We start from the raw sequence: 21,203 nt of genomic DNA, 5'->3' as shown, positions 1-21,203 counted from the left end.
TCCAGGATTCCGGTTTTGTCACTTGCTATCTTAAGAACCACCCAATGAATGCCGTAGCTCCGCCCGAAGTCAGGTGCACCTTTCCTTGAGAGAGCACTAAACTTGTGCTCACTGTCCTCAGTCAAATCACTTCATCTCAAGACCATAAAGAAACTCCGCAAGTGAAAGTACTAATTTTCACTCACCTGGACGGACATATATCATGGATTTGATCTAAATTATTTTGTAAGATAACAGGTAAACTTCGTTTTGTAACATAGCCAGATTTTTCAGTAATTTTTTAAAGAGATAATATTATGTGATAATTTTGACTTGTTAAATTTGACCAAATATAACCAAAGTTACCAAAATGTGTCTAAAAAAATGGAACGGAATGAAGGATATTTTATTAAGATGGAATTTTATGTTATAATTATGGTTTTTAATGTTAATGAAAATATTTTCAATTCAATATAGTGAGTCTTTTTGAAGACATAGAATTATAGTTTTATATATATATATATATTATATATATATATATATATATATATATATATATGTATGTATTCATGTGTGTGTGTTATTAGGATTGAGGAATACAAATTTAAGCTTATCCTACCGGTCAAAAAACATTGATGCTTTTCAAATAAGTCTCTTATGCTTACCAAGACTGCATTTATTTGACCAAAAATACAGTATATCAGTACAATATTATACAAACTTTACAAAACAATATTGTTAAATATTATTACTATTTAAAATTAGTGTTTTCTATTTTAATATATTTTATAACTTGTAATTTATTCCTGTGATAGCAAAGCAGAATTTTCAGCAGTCATTACCCCAGTTTTCAGTGTGTCACATGATCCTTCAGAAATCATTCTAATATGCTATTACTATTTGTACTGCATTTTTTGATCAACTTTGGTGAGCTTAAGAGACTTCTTTCTAAAATTAAAATAGTTTGTCATAGATTATCAGTGTATTTTAAGAATTTATTTGTCTATTTTTTATATTGGTGTCATCTGAAATGTCGATTTAAACTCAAAACTTTGTGTGTGTGTGTATATATATATATATATATATATATATATATATATATATATATATATATATATATATGTATGTATGTATGTGTGTGTGTATATATATATATATATTTGTATATATATATATATATATATATATATAAAGTGAAAGTGACATACAGCCATATATATATATGGAAGTGTGTGAACTTTACATATTATTTTACATATTATTTAATTCAGCTCTTTCTTTTCGATGATTAGGAGCTGAGAGCAACAGCAGACAGGATGAGTTGGGCAGCAATTTATGCCCAGCTGGGAGGGGTAAATAAACACTCCACCAGCTTGGGAAAGATCTGGCTGTCTGTTATCTTCATCTTTCGCATTAGCATCCTTGTAATAGCCGCTGAAAAGGTCTGGGGGGACGAGCAGTCCAGCTTCACCTGTAACACACAACAGCCAGGCTGCAAAAATGTCTGCTACGACCACTTCTTTCCAGTCTCACACATCCGTTTCTGGTGCCTGCAGCTCATCTTTGTGTCTACACCGGCTTTGCTGGTGGCTATGCATGTGGCATATAACAAACGCAATGTAAAGAAAGGACTTTTGGCCAAACGAGGTGGCAAAGTAAAAGGGGATGACCTGGAGAGCTTGAAGAAGAGGCGTCTATCCATCACTGGGCCGCTGTGGTGGACCTACACCTCAAGCCTGTTCTTCCGGATTCTTTTCGAGGCTGGATTCATGTATGTTCTGTATTATGTCTACGATGGGTTTCAGATGCCTCGTCTGGTGAAGTGTGAGCAGTGGCCCTGTCCCAATAAAGTTGACTGCTTTATCTCACGACCAACAGAGAAGACAGTCTTCACCATTTTCATGGTGGGTTCTTCTGCCATTTGCATTGTGCTCAATGTGGCTGAACTGGCCTACCTGATTGTCAAAGCACTGTTGGGGTACTCAGCCAGACCCAAAAGAAAGCGTAATTCTGTTCACCAAGACAAAATGTCCACAGAAAAGGCACACTTACAGAATGAAAAGAATGCAAAGTTGGTGTCATCTGCTTCAGACTCATCAAGCAATAAGATTGTTTAAGGTTATCCCTGCATCCAGTGACTAATTCTACCAACATGGTAACAGGCTTGTTGATAACAGTGTTTTAACTTTTTTTTAATTTCATTAGAGCATTAGCATGTGTTTTGTACCTTGTTTTTGACAACCTACCCTGAGAATACAACAAAGCCACAAACCTGACAGCAGGTTTCAAGCATACTTCATTCCAAAACTGGCATTCCTCCCCCAAGCCAAAAGACAATTAGGGCATTTGGCACAGTCTGAAAAAAATGTTGGAGGTTGTTGAACTTCATTTCTCACATTCCTCAAGAACCTTTCACAATACTCTCTACGGCACGCTTGCCAAAAACTGGCATGCAGAGGGATAATCGCTGACATGCAAACAATAGGGAAAACTGCATACTGGTGTACATTTTGAGGTAATAACTTCTCACACAGCCTGTTAGGAGCTATAAATACTAATAAAGTGTGAGAATTAACTTGTGCTAGTCTACGGACGTGCGCAACTGCTGCACATACTAGACACTTCAGATCAAAGCCTCAGCGGTCTAACAGTGCTCATCAGTGTCAAAATGACTGAGATGGCCAATCAAATCAAAGTAGGTGGGGTTTACTTGTTGACAAGCAAAGCACGAAGCCTCAATTCAACGTTTAAGAGAGCGATTTTAGCATCTGTGTCTCCCTCTACAAACAATGAAGCTGAGTTTAGTTACTTAAAAATAGCGTGTTAAAAATAAAAATAAAGAAATATAATGTAGTGATTCAGTATTGATTAATAAAAGTCTTGTGCCAGCGCTGACAACAAGTTTATGAGCTTCTGAATGTTACTTTTTGCAAAGAGCAATCTCAGATCTCTGTGTGCAAGTGATGAATGTGTGTGTGTGTGCACGCACACAACAATTAAAGCAGACCATTAATATAGAACGGTGATTAAACTGAACGGTTTTAATGCATTGGTCTTGTCACACACACATACAGCACATACAGTGGTGTTCAGTATGGTCACACTATATATCTGTTGTTCAAGAAACTTTTGAAGTTTAAAAAACAATTTATGAAAAAATCTTCAGAAACTATTTGCATGAAAATCAAATAGGCCTATTGCTTTTTTTTATCGTATCATTTAAAAATGTGTATGTTCTGTACAAAGCATTAATGCATTCTGTATAATACAGAATATGGGTTGGCACAGTGGTTAACCAGAAAAATTAAAAAATGGGAGGTCATGCCTAAAAGGTTGCCGACCCCTGCTCTAATGGTATTAGAAAGGCCAAGAGTGACTTCTAGTGGTCACAACGACATAAATGAAGTTCAGAGACCGTCTTTGCACAAAATTGAGTGTCCTTTTTTGAGGGATTGTTTACAAGATATTGTATTGTATATTATGGACATAATTAATGCTTCTTTTTAATTTTATAGTCCATAAGATACTATCTTTAGATTTATATAAATATTTCCCTTCCAGGCAACAGAATAGGGTTTATTTTATTATAAACTGAATTTTTATTATGCATTACTGGTATTTTTAAGTGTAAGATTTGTGACAAATACTTGTTTCACTGAAACAGCTATAGCACTTTCTTTCTCATGATAAATGTAATGTGAAATTCACAATTAAAGAGAAAATAAAAACAATCTCCAAGTGGAAAGACCTTTTCTTGATCCACCCCAATGAGTGTTTGACTCAGCATAAGAAAATTCAGATGTTTCCTTTCGGAAAATATGCGCAGTTAAAAATCAATGGCATTTTCACTTTTAACTTCCTCATGGGATATTTATGATTTAATCTCATACCTAAGCTGAGCCCAACAAGTATATGAACACTTAACTTGAGATGTATGAATGTCATAACATGTCAAACCAAGTAGATGCAAATAAATAATGCTTTTCTCAGAAGAACTAACAATGACTAAACTGAATCGTGTCCAGGTGATTTTTTAGTCAATGACGTCAATTCACACAGGTGTCCTAGCAGAATAAAAACTGGTGTAGCACATCACATTAAGAATGAAAATTATCTTTTAAAACCTATCAAATTTATTTTTGTGAAATGTTTTGCTCAAAAATTGTTTGTCGTTATATTTCTTCAAATTAGTTTAGCTTGATATTTTGTTAAATAATGCAGAGACAGATTATTAGTGGGGCTAAACCTTACTGAATTATTAAACTTACATTTAAACCTACAGTAAGTATTAACCTAATGTAAGTTTAAGAAAAAAAAAAGTGCAAAGAAACTACTTACATTTCATGACCGGTGAATGGTTAGGCTAAAAGTCCCGAGTCAAGAAATTAATCATAATAGGGTTGATATAGTATGTTGAGTTTACATATTATATGTCGTGGACACAAATAAACCAAACATGTCCAGCACCACACCGTTCACCATGTATTTAGCTGTTTTAAGAAATGAGGCATGCAAAACTATTCACGCCAAAACTGTAGATATTCAGATTCTCAAATGTATGTAACTCAATGTATTTTGTGGCTCAAACAAATTCATAATGATCCCAGTTGATGGCTTAGTTTAGGGGCTATGTGCTCTACCATGTTATAGCCTGTTGGATTTACAACAAGTGAATTCATCCATTTCTTCTGAAAAACATGAAAGTGAGTGGCTGGTTAACAGGAAGAAAAATAGAATGAACTTTATAGTTTGGCTACATACAATGTGCACTTAACTTAATATAATATAATATAATATAATATAATATAATATATATATATATATATATATTAAATAGCCTAAAACATTATGTGGTTGAAAACACTGACAAGTGCTCACTGGTTCATGGTTCAAAAGTGAGCTAATCATACTAGTGTTATCATATGCTTCAGTAATCAGCCTATCACAATTCTGTTTTTTGTTTTGAAAAGGTAGGCCATAAAGACTTTACAAGTCACAGGGCTCAAGTCCAAGTCAAGTCTCGAGTCGTTGTAAAGTCTAAGTCAAGTCTCAAGTCTTCTTTGATTATGTCAATTCAAGTCACAAGTCCTCAAATTTGGGACTTGACTCCAAGTCGATTCTCGAGACCACAACTCTGCTTCTAGAAGTATAAAAGTGTATTTTAAATAAAGTACAATTAAATTACACTAAAGATACTTAAAGTTCATTTTAACAGAACTAAGTTAAAATTGATCTTAAGCATATCTTAAAGGGCACATAACATACTTAAAGTTGTTACAAAATGACACATTTATAATGCACTCAGTATAGTATAATAAAAGTAAGTGCATCGATATTACTATAACTTAAGTGTATTTCTTTCTTAACTGGGAACCCAGTTTGAACTTACCTGGATAATTACCTGTGATACTTACCCTATTACCATCCTGTGAGACTTTTTTTTCCCCTTTCTTCAGTCATCTTCTGTCTTCAGCCCATCCAGTTCTACCCACCAGCACCTGTAAAAAGAAAGGACTGTTATTTACAAGTGCTTGCTACTGTTTGAACTTTGTACTCACCTGCTTTGCTTGTTCCCCATACTTACCTACCAGTAAACAACGTTTGTGGAAGTTACCTTTGTGCTATCTTCTGTTTCTGACATACCATTTATGGACTAATATTATTCCTGTGGCCAATGGTAATAAATATAATGGAGTGATAAAACACTGATTATCAACAAGGTAACAAGATCGGCAGCTCAAGACAATAACATACAGTAACAGAAGACACTGCAGTTTATAATGAAATGAGACTTTATTGAACTACTCTAATATGCATAAACTAACTTAACAAACACACATTCATACAGTATACAGGAATGGCTAAGATTATGGAGTCTGAATGGAGTCCCAAATGTCTAGAATTAGCCACTATTTCTTAGACTGCAACCTGGGAGACTCATTCAATTAGCAATTCAACCTTGGTTTAGCAGTTTAGGAATATTTTGCACCAGCTCAGCAAGAGTTAGGTGATTGGCTTGAAGTTGCTGGGTTACATGGTGACGTGCTGAGGAGTTCTTTGGAGAACTTTTTGTTTGAGTTTGCGGGGTGCAAAGAGTTTGAAGAATAAGTCTTTAAGGAGGGTCAATGAAGGCTTCAAAGGAGTTTTTAGAGGATTCTTGATGGTGATAGTGCTTGGTCGAGCAAGCAAGTGATCAAGCAATGAAATTCTCAAGGCATTAGGTTTTAACCAATATTTGTCCGTTCCATCCCAAAAGGGTTTCTCCGAATTTGATGAGAATGTCATTATGTGAGTAATGTACTGTACATCCTATCTGAGTTCAAGTCACACCAACTTCCTGGACATGAATCACATGAACAGAAACTTCATATACTTTGCATAAATGAGGCACTGGTTAATAAAAGTTAATCTACTTAACAAATGCATAAAACATAGGATTGGCAGCACAGGTTACAGATGACACACAAGATAAGATAAATAAAACACACTACTAGCGAACATTATAGCCCTATTGGCAGTATAGACCATTTCAACAGCTATTCGTCGGTTTAAGAAAGTGATGTCTCTGCTCCTTGGACGTTTCTGTTTAGTGGTCTAGCGCATTCAAAACAGGAGGCGCTTGATGCAGAGTGGGATTGCGATAATTTATTTAATCCTGGTGTTTAAAATGTCAAAATTAAAATGTCTCGGTTACGTATGGTAACCCTCGTTCCCTGAAGGAGGGAACGGAGATGTCACGCCGGTGACCGACTAATTGGGATATCGCTTCGATAGATAGATCTACTTCGAGTGTAAGCTAAATGAGCCAATGCACATTGGCATGCAATTATTGCGTCCAGCTACCACTGATCACAGCGTGAGTATAATAAGGCAGACGGTGCAATGCATACCAGGTTTTCGCTGAGGAGCCGAGCCGGAGACCCGGCAGCTCAGCGGTGGTACAGTAACCATGGTGATGGGTCGGTGATCGACTACATAGCATCTCAATGCTCGGACGGGACAGAGCAAAGTCAGGGCTGGGTCTGCCTCCTCCAGGGGCAGCACTTGCAGGTTCAACACTTGGTCTTTGAAGGATGTAGTGGGAACCTTGGGCACATAGCCGGGCCAGGGCCTCAGGATTACCTGGGAGTCAGCCGGCCCAAACTCTAGGCACAAATCGTTAACCGAAAATGCGTGCAGGTCCCCTACCCGCTTGATGGAAGCCAGTGCAAGGAGGAGCAGAGTTTTCGATGAAAGAAACTTTAGCTCAACTGAATGCAAAGGTTCAATGGGCCCTGCTGTAGTGATTTTAGCACTAGAGTCAGGTCCCAAGAGGGTATAGAGGGGGGCCGGGAAGGATTTAACCTGCTGGCCCCTCTAAGGAACCTGATGACAAGGATATGCTTACCTAAAGACTTCCCATTCACAGGGTCATGGTACGCAGCAACCTGGACTTTGAGGGTGGAGGGAGACAGCCTTTGCTCCAGCCCTTGCTGCAGAAAGGAAAGCACGACTACAATCAGGCATCTTCGGGGGTCTTCTCAGCGAGAAGAACACCACTCGATGAACAGTTTCCACTTCAAAGCGTATGCGTGTCTCCTAGACGGTGCCCTTGCCGAAGTGGTGTTCACTACCTCCTGGGGTAGGTCACCTTGAACCTCCGCGTCCCGTCCAGGGACCAGACATGGAGTTTCCAAAGGTCTGGACGTGGGTGCCAAATGGGCCCCGTCTCTGAGTCAGTAGATCCTTCCTCAGAGGAATCGGCCAAGGAGGGGCTGTCGCGAGGAGCACTAGTTCGGGGAACCAGGTCCGAGTGGGCCAATACGGCGCCACTAGCAAGACATGCTCCTCATCCTCCCGGTCTTTTCACAGTGTCTGTGCGGGAAGGCTCACTGGGGGAAACGCATATTTGTGTAGGCCCTGCGGCCAGCTGTGTGCCAGTGTGTCCATGCCGAGTGTCCCCTCGGAGAACAACTGGCAGTGAGAGGTCTCTGGAGAACCAAACAGGTCTACCTGACCAAACCTCCAAATCAGCTGGACCGTCAGGGGATGGAGTCGCCATTCTCGAGACAGCTCGTTGGCTGTACAGTTGAGCAGGCCCGGAATGTGAACAGCACGAAGTGACCTCAGGACCTTCCGACTCCAAAGAAGGACATGCGACAGGAGCGCAGACCACCTTGACAGTTGATGTACGCAACGGTCGTTGTGTTGTCCGTTTGGACTAGCACGTACTTGCCTCATACGCGACCTTTGAGACGGTTCAAGGCAAGGTGCACTGCTAACAACTCTAGGCAATTGGTGTGCCACTGCAGCTGTGGGCCCGTCCAAACCCCTGAGACTGCATGCCCGTTGTACGTGGCCCCCCAGCCGGTAGTGGAGGCATCCCTGTAAACCACAGCATGCCCGGAGATCTGCTCTAGGGGCACCCCTGCCCAGAGAAACGCAAGATCTGACCACGGGGTGAGGGTTTGGCGACAGGCCGGTGTAACTTGGACCTAGTGAGTGCAGCGCTTCCACGCCCACCTCGGGACTCGGCCATAAAGCCAGTGCTGGAGCGGTCTCATATGTAACAGGCCGAGCTCAGTCGTAACCCACCGCTTTTCTTGGGTACAATGAAGTAAGGGCTGTAAAACCCCATCCTCATATCGGCTGGAGGGACTCTATCGCATCCTTCGCCAGTAGGACTGCAATCTCTACCCGCAGAACAGGGGCATCAGACGCTTTCACTGTAGTGAAGCGGACACCTCTGAACTTGGGGGGACACCGGGTGAACTGAATCGCATAGCCGAGGCTGATGGTCCACAGAAGCCAGTGAGACAGGCTGGGTAAGGCTGACCAGGCATTTAGAAACCATACAAGCGGGACCAGCATAACCACAGGCGTACCCACAGTGGGGCCGCGAGGTGGAACACAGGGACCCAACTCGGGCGGCTTGTGAGCGGACCGGAGAAGGGTGTGAGTGTGGGGTGCAAGGCTCACCTGGTTCCACAGGTTGGCAGAGGGTGCATGAGTAGGGACTTCGTTGACGCTCTCGAACCGCCCGATGTTGCCATCTGGCGAAGGAGGAGGATGAGTGAGGTCCAGTGCTTGGCTGTCCGCAACTCTCCGTGCCCTCCTGGGACCCAGAGATAGAGAAAACTGCTCTCTCGTTGAGATTTTCAAATTCTCCACCCGGCCCTCCTCCTTCCACCATCCCCAGGGGCCTCTGGCTCTTTCGCTCACCGCCAGGCTTGACGGGGGCCAGGACGGGTGAAGCTGCTGCAGATGCGGCGGGGGTGGACGCAGGGGGCCGCCCTCGGTGATGAGTCTGCTCCCGTCCAGCCGAGAACTGCTGGGCCAGGTTCTCGACCCCGTCGCTGAAGAGGCCGGTTTGGGGCACAGGGGCATTAAGGAACTGATCTTTGTTGGCGTCCCTCATTTCAACCAGACTCAGCCAGAGATGGCGCTCCTGGACCACAAGCGTGGACATCGCACAACGCGCAGTGACCTTCGTCGCTCGGAGCTTCAGAGATCTTTCAGAACTTCTGGATCATGACCACCCTCATGCAGGTCCTTCAGTGCCTTGGCCTGGTGCACCTGCAGTAACTCCATGGTAAATGGTAAATGGACTGCATTTATATAGCGCTTTCAATAGACTCATGGCCATCCAAAGCGCTTTACAAGTTGCCTCACATTCACCCATTCACTCACTCATTCATACACCGACGGCGGTGGTGTCAGCCATACAAGGCGCCCATCCAGATCGTCGGGAGCAGCTGGGGTTAGGTGTCTTGCTCAAGGACACCTCGACACTTGGTCAGGTGGAGCCGGGGATTGAACCACCAACCTTCCGGTTTGTAGACAACCTACATGAACCACTGAGCCACTGCTGCCCGCAGTAACTCCATAGCGTGTAAGGCGGAAGCAGCTTCCCTGCAAGCCATATAGGCACTGCTGGTTAGACCAGACGAATGCCTATAGGCCCGGGAAGGAAGCACCGGGCCTCCCCATCAGCAGGAGGCAGACCTTTTTTTTTTTTTTTTTTTTTGAACAATGTGTTTATTGTTTTTAATTATACAAGACAGGTCAAAGGGAAACACATTTCCATTTTGTCACAGTTATTTCCCACCCCAACAATAGAACACATCACTCATTCCTCCCATATAGAAATACACAAAAGTCTCAGACAAGAAACAGTCTAAATGCAAAACAGATATTGCAAGGTACCCAAAAACCAAATATACATTACTGTACTTTACGCATAAGTGACATTTTCCAGCAAAACACATAACGAAACAAAAAACTAACAAACACTAATACATAGTATTACATCTTCTGTAATAAATGACCAATATTATTGTTGTTAATGTAATAATTAAATGGCTTCCATATTTCTTCATTTACACCCATTTTGTTCTTAATAAAATATGTTATTTTTTCCATGGCCATACACTGCGTCATGGCATTAATCCACGCTCCAATAACTGGCGGGTCAGGCCTTTTCCAGCTTAGAGCTATCCTTCTTTTAGCTTGTAATATAGCATAAACTATAAATTTACTCTGCTGAGGATTTAATTTAAGGTTCTTTGCATCTAGAGGAATATTCAAGGATAAAATTATCTTTGTAATATTAATCACTTCCACCCAAAAGTCTCTAATAATATTGCATTCCCAAACACAGTGCACAAATGATCCTTGAACCTCTCTGCATTTAAAGCATGTATCAGGAATATTTTTTATTAAACCTATTTAGTTTGACAGCAGTTTGCATCAACCAGTTATACTGAAGTAGTTTTAGGCTAACACTACCTAACTGTTTCTGAGAGTTTTTCCATTCATCCTCATATATATCCTCATTCAATCCCACCTTCCATAATTCAAGTTTCGGGGTTGATGATTCAGTAGACCCTGATGTAAGCCAGTTGTAAAAAACTGATATTAATCCTTTATTATTGCATTTTTTAGTAAATAATTCCTCCAAAGATGAAAGTACTGGCAAGTTTACTGAATGGTTCTGCATAGAAAAAAACAAAACTCATTATCTGTAAGTATTTAAATAAATGTTTTCTTGGAATTTTATACTTAGTAGATATCTGCTCAAATGACATCAATGTTCCCTCCTCAAAAAGATCACTGATTTTGCTTAATCCTTTTTCAACCCACAGATGGAATCCTGAGTCCTTCTTGCCAGGCTTGAATAATGTGTTGCTCCAAATGGGGTTAAACTGGGATAAAGAATCAGCTATTTTCATGTACTCTCTAACTTCATACCATACTCTAATCATATAACAAACAATGGGGTGCATGGCGACTGTTTTTAGTTGTTTAAACTGTATATATCTGAATATATATATATACAAGTTTAATGGCAACGCAAAACCCCATGACTCCATATCGACCCAGGATGGTTTATTTCCAGAGGAAAAATAAAACGTTATTGTTCTTGTACGGCTAAATAGTACCAGTACAGGTTGGGACATTTCAACCCTCCAGTGTCAAATGGAAGATGAAGAAGAGAAAGACGAACTCGAGGGCATAGCAGGAGGCAGACTTAGGACACAATTGCATCGCTACTGGCTGCTCCACTGGGGGAATCACCGAATACCCCTTCGCTGCACCGCCATCGAGGGTGGTGAGGGAGGAGGAGCCCACCGGCTGGATTCTGGCAGTAAAAGGTGCCATCCACGACCTGGTGAGCTCGTCATGCACTTCCGGGAAGAAAGGCACGAGCCCCCTTGAGAAATCAATCATCCTGCCTCGAGGGCTCGGGACGTGGTGGAGATTTCCACTCGAGCCCTAACCTCTTGGGAAATCGTAGCTGTCATCTCCGGATCCGATTCAGGCTTTGCCACCATCCTGGGGGGCGGCAACGCAGCCGAATCTTCATTGGACAGCTTTCCCTCCGATGGTGAGATCGACATCTGGTCGGGGGGAGGCCCACTGGATACCACTGGTACGGTCTTTGAAGAGGGCTTAGCACGTTCCTTGGTTTGCTCCACTGGATCGGAGGTGCAAGAGGAGTGATGGTCCCCAGAGGCTTGGTTCCCTGCAGGGTTTGCCACCACTGTAATCCTCAAACCACCCGCGTTACTGCTGGAAGTGGTTCTCGTCTGTCGGCCACCAGAACAAGCCCCAGATCGCGGAAACGGCAACAGGACTCCGCCCCCTGAAGTTAGCGGAGCCTGGTTCGCAGCTCCGAAATTGTCATCTTCCCGCAGTGGGAACATGACTCATTCACGAAGGCCGCCTCAGCGTTCTTGATGCCCAGACAGCGATCGTGACCATCACCCGTTGCCAGGTAACGACCGCACCCAGAAACGCATGGGTGAAATGACATCCTTATAAGGACGATCGGTCGTCTTTACAAAGATGCACCTGTGAAGCTCTTTTAGAGAAATTTGCTCTTTAGGAAATGCTCTTTTAGTGCTGAGGCGCACAGGGGAATTGGCTGCTTGCAACACGACAGGGGGTAGTGCAGCCTGAAGTGCGCAACCCACTTGACTCGGGAACGACCACGGCTGAAGCGCCATCTCGCCAACACACAAAGCTTCTGAGAGCATGCCTATTTAAGCATTGAGATTTCCGTGAAATCGGCTGGATTGCAGCAGTGAAGCAAGAAGGCTGATTAGCAACTAGAAATTCAAAGATATACAGCACACATTTTGATTCAGCAAAGTAAATGTATTTTAATTATTTTTTTTTATTAATGTTCACTCTTTAAGTATGATGCAGCATAATTTAAGCTAGCATTGTGGTTTTGTCATTGTTTACATATGCACCTAACATTTTGGTTCGTGTGTAGTAAAAATAAGTCCATGGTTTTATTGCTAAGTAGTATGTGGGCTATAATTAAGTATGAGTTCACATTAGTTGTTTAGCTATCTTGTCGGCTGAAAAATGCAGTGAGTAACACGTTACTGAAATGTACTGTATACTGTAAACTTGAATGCTGTATTGTGTAACAGTTAAATCGAGTGCAGCTTTAGTTCAGTCAGGCCATGGAGGCATAGGCTGCTACCAGCTGATGCGGTCAGCTGTAAAATTGCTCCTTCTCCTATTAGACATGGGACATACAGTAGGTGGCCATCCAAAACGTTGGTTCTACCGCCGCTCATACCGCCGCCGCTGCGTGGTCAAAGTGCATTTGCAGCTTTTGACCGCTGAGTGGCGCTTTTTATCTGAGTTTTTCTTACAAGCGCATCAAAGCACATTTTCGCAAATAGACGTCAGCTTTGCCTAACCGATGTGTTATATTTGACTGCAGTCTGGGAAAATGAAAGAAAAAATATTTAATATTCACAGATGAAAGTGAAATTGTGGTTTACTTTGCATTGGAGCATTAAAAATGGTAGCATAGTGAGCTAGGCTTGCGTGTTTTATAAATTATTTTCTTTATTTTAGTAAAACGTGAGGCACTGAATAATTTCGCTCTCATTATTTAGGCCTAATTAAAACAAGAAATGAATAAATTAAACCTGCACAATTTAACTAAATCATTGAAACTCTAAAGAATGGACTGATTAATAAAACGTCTTCACGTTTAAACTCAAGTTCTCTCATTATAATCAACGAAATACACACGATGTAAAAAAGAGCTTCATTAATTGACAACTTCAGTCTTCTTAACATGCTTTCGTGTAATTTAAGTAAAAAAAAAAAAAAAAAAAAAAAAAATACATTGTACCCGCATTTAAATGCAGGTTTGTATAATATTCTGTAAAATATCAGTGCGCAAGATTTGCTTGGCGCGCATGTTGCTGAGTGCACATGCAGCATTTATTCTTATTTGTCTACATATTTTATCTACATTACAAATCTTTTTTGGTTTTATTTTGGATAATTGCATGTAAAAAAATTGCTTTGTAATACATATGCAAAATGTGAATTATTATTCATATTCAAGTGTTTGTGCGAAAATGATTACACGTACATGACAGGGAGGCTCCCTCTCGGTCACGTGATTTTTTTTTCCTAATAATGAAATAACTGAAAATTGTGGTGTCTCGCATAGATGAGAAATATATCTACAGAAAGCTTGAAATGTCTTTTAAACAAATCAATTCAGAACGAAAGCATTATGTAATCTGTGAAGGTTGCATTTCTCTCTAAAGTCGCGTCCATGTGGAGAGAGCCAGCACTGTGAATTTCATCTTGCAGCCAACAAGAAAACATTTGTTTATTAATAAATAATTAAAAATTCTCCTTTTTCACAATTATTGGGCTACTTCTGCCTGTGCTTTGTGGCAAACTTAATGCATGTGCTTGAGCGCGGAATATATTAAGGTTTATTATGGATTATAGATGTAAATTTAATATAAACCTGCGATTAAATACCCTCTAGACATCTCTGTTAAAGTTTTTAAAGCATTTTATACGCGTTTGCATAAATTCTTCTTTCAGAATCTTCTTCTTTCTGTAATGGAGAGATGCCTTAACACTGACTTTTCCTCTGAAACACAAAAACGAAAATTGAAATAAAATAAATATTTTATGTTTTGAGAATGATTGGGCTCAACCCTCCCCCGCGCGTCTGAGACATGCTGCCGAGCAGAGGATGAGCAGTGCGGTGTTATTCTGACTGGGGCGAGGAGCGGATTTTTTAAAAGTCGGAACGTTGTGGTTTTCACTCGCTCCAGCACCGCTCCATCACGAATACAATTCATGCCAACAGCCCGTAATATAACTGCATATTTAGCAAGAATTCACATGATAAACATATTAAGCTATAGTTTGATACACATAATCTCTACGATCAGATTATAATGACGGCAATAGTCGAGCGTTGCAGGCTTGTTCTCAAGGAGTTTTTCGGGTTAAAGCATGATTTAAACATATATATTCACATGCAATCGCTGTCGCAATCATGCATTCAAACAAATGTAATTTTACAGTGCTGCTTCATCTGTAACTGATTTTGAAATCTGTAAGAAATGAATCGATCTGTAGATAAAATAACTGACGAAAATGTACTGTTATTTTCATCACAAACAAAATTTGCACAGCAGAAAGCAGCAATTATACTTTTTCATGCTGACAATGTTATTAGTTTGGCGTTTGGTAGGAAAAAAAAGGTTGGAGACAATAGCCTAATCCCCTTTGAAACTCTCTTGTTATTTTATTTATTTTTTATTTTATTTTTATAGGCTATGTTATGAACATAACATTTCAACTTTATCCACGGAGCGAGTGCAGAGCAGTGTTTCTCAGTGAGCGCAGAGCGGAGTGATTATTAAATGCTCGGAGTGCAGAGGGAAATTGTTGCTGCTCTCTCACATACTGTCACGGAGACGAACCCCGTGATTCCCGATACTGGCCAGCAGAGGGCTCCATCTCCTGAATATTGACTCTCATGCACCCACACTCACTTAAACTGATTCACAACTACAATACCCATCATCCCCGTGCCTCGGACTCTGATCATCACACAGGTGCAGCTTATTTGTACGGCTATATAAGCTGCACAACTCCATCAGTCTAACGCGAAGTCTTGTTTTGCTCTGGCTGACATTTCCAAGCGTTATTTTCCCGTGTTTGATTTCCTGTTTACCAGTTCTGTTTGTTTGCCGTCTCTTGAACCATTGCTGCCCGCCTCTTGACCTTGGATTGTTTATTGGACTCTGAATATTGCCTGCTATACCCCGATCTATTGCCTGTGTTTGACGACGATTCTGGTTACCTCTACTGTTGTGTTTGATGGTACTGATCCCTGCCTGTACGACCACGAGTTGTTCAATAAAGCTTGCAAGATGGATTCCCCGTCTGGTGATGACTTATTACACATACTCTGCTGCTGAGTGGGAGATGTTTCGCCTTACGAAATGAACAAGACCGTCCGGTGTAGACACGGTTAGACAGTGTCTGCTATATTTACAAATAATTGATATAAGAAATACAAATAAATACATAACCTAAACCAGCGCATAACGAGATGAAAATATAGACTAGAAAATATATTTACACTTGCTCTGTCCTGCGTCATTACACTGACTCACTGGGGGGGTGCCAGTTTTAATCTGAACAGCTCTTAACGCGAGTGGATGGTTAGATGCATGATGGGCTAGTATTAAAAAATAAATAAATTAATAAATAAAATAAAGGTCTTTCCAGCATTAATGTAATAACATTAGCTACTGCTTATTTTAATCATCTTGTTTCAGTTATAAATTTGACTGGTAAATGATAAAGAATTATATTAAAACTTGTTTTGAACAATTTATTTGTCATTTGAATATTGATTTTAAGAAGGGAGGCAAAAAAATCGATTTAAATCGTAAATCGGATTTTTTGTGAAAAAACAATCGGGGATTTTTTTAGGCCATAGGCCTATCGCCCCGCCCTAATGCAACAGTTGTGCTATACAGTAGTCAACATTTGAAGTGGATCAAACCTTCCTTTAAAGTTGTTTTAAAACCAATATGTCCTAAAAACCTGTTCTGCAAGTTTGAAACCCTCATAAGACACTGTGCATATGAAAGACCAAGAGATTCACACCTTTATCCCGACCCCCACAAGCTATACAGAACTACCCCAAAACCCCCTCCAGCTGAACTGAATTCGGTCTGTTTTTTGGCTGTGAGGAACGGTGTGTTCTCATGTTGCTGGGCTGAAACATGCCTGCACTCACATCAGCCCTACTCTTTTTATTCATTATTTTCTCGCAGCCCATATTATTATTATCACTAGACCATAATAATAACAAATTATCAATTGATAATTAATCATTATTTTTGAGAAAATCGTAGACATTTGTGAACGTAGACATTTGAGGCAGGCTTTAAGACCAAGCGGAGTCCTCCGTCAGCTGCTCTCGCTTCACAGCGAGCGCGAGCTCTAACTGACCCAGCTTCACCGTCCACGTTTGGATTTTATAAAATCAGTTTGAGGCGAATACAACTTATTGATCATGAGCCCAACATTTAGCAAGGCTAAAAAACACTGTAGGCTATTCTTAAACTTGGAGCTCATTATATTGAAGTACAAATCCAAACACCAGAAGCAACCTACACTCTCAGTGTTCTTTCATTGAAAAGTATGCATTTTATTTATTCACAGGCTATATGGTTGAAATAATATTTTAGTTGAAAAATTTAAGTGCCATTGTTTAAAAAAATGCATCATAGAAATGTTTCATAGAACTTCAGTTGTTATGCTTTAAAATCCAATGGACAGACATAGGCCTATATTATTGTACATATCAAATATTTGGATCTTCCCTTATTTTCTTAAAGAGTAAATACTTATTTTCTTCAAGAATAAACATTATAAATAAAGAATAAAAGAAAAAACCTCTATTAGCCCTTATTTTCCATTTCTGAAGTTAATTTGCAACTCTAATGATGATGTGACTCCCCTGACAGTGGCACGTTCCTCAAAAAAATAAAAATAACATAAAACCTTGTTAGAGCTATGTGAGTGATTGATAGATTTAAAAAAGAAAAAAAAGTGTGTGCTTGGTTTCCGAAATGGAAAACGAATACAGCTCGTAAAAAAATGATATGATGAGTTTGAAATTGAGTTTTCACCATCACAACATAGACATTCACAGGCGCTGCCAACAGAGACTATCTGTCATACGCAAACTCAGATCTCTTTCAGTCAAACCACATCTTCTTCTTTTGTACCGTAGCATCATTGAACCCGTCCTTCTGTACTGTGCCACCTGCTATTTCACTATACTTTTGCTCACTAATAGGAACAAGCTTCTTAGAATCACTAAGACATCTTCAAAAATAATTGGTCTTCCCACACCCAACTTGCCGGCTCTCATTGACGCTGCTAACATTCGCAGAGCAAATACCATCACACAAAACCCCAGCCACCCTCTTAACTCATGTTTCACTCTTCTTCCCTCAGGTCGCAGATATAGACAACTGCATTATAAAAAATCACGACTAGGGAAAACTTTGTAATTTCAGCAATAAGAGCGCTGAATTTACAGAAAGTCTAATCTACTCATGTGTACAAAATTCTGTGTTGTACGTGTATGTTATGAGTGTTGAATGTTACTTTTTGGTACGGACTGTGGAAACAAATTTCTTCTATTGAGGACAATAAAGAATGAATATGAATATGAATATGAAAAAGTCATGATAACATATTATTAATTCATAGAAATAATTTAAGCAATTAAAACCTTTTTTAAAAAATACCGTATTCAACTTGAATTTCAATACTATTAAACTGACTTTAAAATCTCAAGGAGTTTATAAGTTGAAACGGTAAAATGTCACAATGCATGTTAAATAGCCTAAATGAACTTGTCTCTTATATAGTATCTGAAGACCTTGATTGAATGTTAGCATAAAACTAACAATATATTTAGATTTTTTTTTTTTTAATGAACAATTCCTGTATATAATATGTGACAGCAACCTTTATATCAAACACAGCTGATGCAGCTTGAGCGCGCAGAGTGAATGCACATGCACAAGTCATTTTTGGATGCAATGGAAAAATAAAGCTGGATAAAATTATAGCTACACGAAACTTGTAAATAGTTAACAACATAGCTTAGATTAGGCCCGTACTCTGTTGTATATAATGTAAATTTGTTAACCCACAATAACACATTTTAACCGATTAATTGCCTATTTTCGTTTGCTGCATTTTTTTAAACATTTGTGAGAGTTGCATTTTATTACATTCAGAAATAATAACGTCAGACCTAATAATGTTATAGGATAATGTACCAACACGATATTTTTAGTTCCCTTCACTTTTCAACAAATCCTTTAAATTTAACAAATTTATCAGAACAGAACAAGAATTACAAATATATAATTCTAATGGATACATATAATTGCAGTATATAATTATATAGGCTTATAAACAAAACAAAAATAATAATTAAAAATAATTTAAAGCGATAGGCTACATAAGGTTGGGCTTATCTCTCTCATTTGGGACAAATTCAAACATGTTGTCCATTTGAAGCTAAACTCTTATTCATTAGGTAAAATAGGCTTTGGATTTCACACATGTTTCAGTATCAAGAGAAAAAAAATCAGAAGGTCTTTCTTCAAATTTTTGATGAGTAGACTGTAGCCTAAGACTATCCTATTTTTTAATGGCTTTTAAGGATGTTATAATGTATATTATAACATTATAATATACATTATAACATCCTTAAAAGCCATTGTTTTCCGTCTTCCTTTCATTTTACAATTACATTCATTTCGCAATCCGTCCCTTTGCGCCACCTGGCGGTAGTTTCGCAAATGATTTTAACACGCGACTGACTTGCAGTTAACGCCGTGGCCCTGCGGCGGCGGTACGCACGGCGGTATTACCCATTTTGGTTGTCTACCTACTGTACACGTGGCACAACTGCTCGGTAAGTATGCTCAAATGGCTCGCAAGAGCTATCACTTCGCTCAGGAACTAATCAGATGGCGAATTCCATCTCGTGAACTTAAGCAAATTCGCCGCATTGTTTGTCAAGCGATGGACTGAAAGTGATCTGAGCGAGCACGCATTCTCGCAATTGATATAGACATTTTGCCCGCGATTCATCGCCAAAGTTGTACTACTAAGACTGACACAACAACTTTACAAGAGAGCTGCTTCCCCTCTGGAAGAAGCAAGATATTCAAAAAGAATCAAAGCATCCACGAACAACTGGCCATTTCACCTTTATTCATCTTTGGATGTCTTCACGAAGCTAAGCAAAGTTTCTTTAATTTTGTGCCTAGTGCTATGTTGGTGAACATGCTTCAGACATTGCTCATTGTCCAAGGCTAATTGTTCAGTTATGTTTGCAAAGCATGCTATCATATTACCACACCGGTAACACTACCAGTTCAATTTACCAACGAGCCTTGTTAATCTGTTGTCAAGGCTGTTGTTGATATGGAACGGGCTGCTGCTTCAGGCTTATCTATTGGGGATACTTTCATTAAACTTATCCGACTATTTCCAACACACTGTGTTTAAATCAGTGATATGCTGTTGCTCAAGCTAACTAGTGTATCGATAAGGGCTTGATACTTAAATGTACAGATCGTAAATTTTGCTCGTATCAATGTTAAACGTTAGCTGGACAAGGGCTAATGCTGTTGCCTAAATTCGAGTATTGACCATATGCCGTACTGCTTTAAAGGGGCATGCTGATCTTTTTAGCTGTTATAAAAGAGCACCTCTTTGCTACTTCTATTCTTCTGTAAGGGAATTCTGCCCCACTCTATGCACTTCAAAAGGTCTTTGCTTAAAGCTATCAGGGTATTGGGACTGCTTGCTTGTTGAGGCTTATCTATTGTCCAATATCATATCGTTGCTAGACCTGCCGTCGCATAAGCGGGATTTTTACTTTCACCTGGCTCCACTTGCTATCGTGCTATACTTGCCATCACATATTTGGGAATTGTGATTTCTTTATACTTGTCGCGTTCGCCATCGTACAGGGTTGTACGGGTGCTTGAAATCCTTGAAAATGCTTGAAATTGAATGCAGTGTTTTCAAGGTTTAAAAAAAAACTAACAAAAAATGCTTGGATTTAGATAAAGTGCTTGAAAATGCAGTTGCATTGGTTCATAATAATTTGCTTTCTTACTGGGTGGTTAATCATTGTTTTTTCATAAAATAAGCTGCTCCGCTCTAGTCTGCGCATGTGGCCGTAGTGTGCTCTTTATTAACGCACGCCCTCTGATGGAGGAGAGTGGGAAAAATCTTGCGGGAGGTTGCTGATTCAGTCAGCGATGGCTTCAAAATGACAAATTATGGTCAAACCGAGAAATAAATACGTGAGTAGCCCCCTGTTAAGTCTGCTTGTTTTTTGTTTCTCCATGGGAGAGTGTGCGCTTCGAGCATATAAAGGTAAACAAATATTTCCCTGCTCAGTTAAACTACATCTTAAGACTGTCGCGATTAAAGTGGAAAGTGAAAATGAATGAAAAGTGTTTATTGTGGTATACATTTAAGATTGGCTCACATGCATACAAATCTTTATGCAGGGGTTTCCCCAGCATTAGGGTTAGGTTATTATTGGCATTATAACTAATCTCACACGGTGTTAAACTCTACAGTTGTGTCAGATCATACGCACACTGGACTGGACTCTCTCGAATATTGTCATCATAAACAGCGGAAACGATGTAAACAAGAATTCATTTGTGGTGTAGACCGCAAGATGCAGTGGAATCATCAGTCATTTATCAGGAATGTTTGTTGCTCGTTTTCTGTATGTTTAAATCCCGAATTGAATAACCATCTTGTTCATGCACTAAAATTACCTATTGAAGCATGTATGAATATGACGTGTCATTTCCCCC

At 39.9% G+C, this 21,203-nt stretch overlaps 1 protein-coding gene across 1 annotated transcript; it reads left to right on the top strand.

Annotated features, from left to right (window-relative positions):
* Positions 1–105: 105 nt before the first annotated feature.
* On the top strand, positions 106–2,886 carry LOC109077004 (gap junction beta-2 protein-like). Its single transcript, XM_042755159.1, has 2 exons — positions 106–237; positions 1,272–2,886. Exon 2 carries the CDS (start codon positions 1,296–1,298, stop codon positions 2,094–2,096), a length of 801 nt encoding a protein of 266 aa, XP_042611093.1. The 5' UTR covers positions 106–237; positions 1,272–1,295; the 3' UTR covers positions 2,097–2,886.
* The last annotated feature ends 18,317 nt before the right edge of the window (positions 2,887–21,203 follow it).

The sequence above is a fragment of the Cyprinus carpio genome, unplaced genomic scaffold (genome assembly GCF_018340385.1).
Source record: "Cyprinus carpio isolate SPL01 unplaced genomic scaffold, ASM1834038v1 S000006643, whole genome shotgun sequence".
NCBI lineage: Eukaryota > Metazoa > Chordata > Actinopteri > Cypriniformes > Cyprinidae > Cyprinus > Cyprinus carpio.
This window is presented reverse-complemented; position numbering and strand designations above follow the sequence as displayed.

Bases quoted from the DNA above. Each gene is read 5' to 3' on its own strand.
- LOC109077004 (XM_042755159.1), top strand. From the start codon at position 1,296: ATGAGTTGGGCAGCAATTTATGCCCAGCTGGGAGGGGTAAATAAACAC.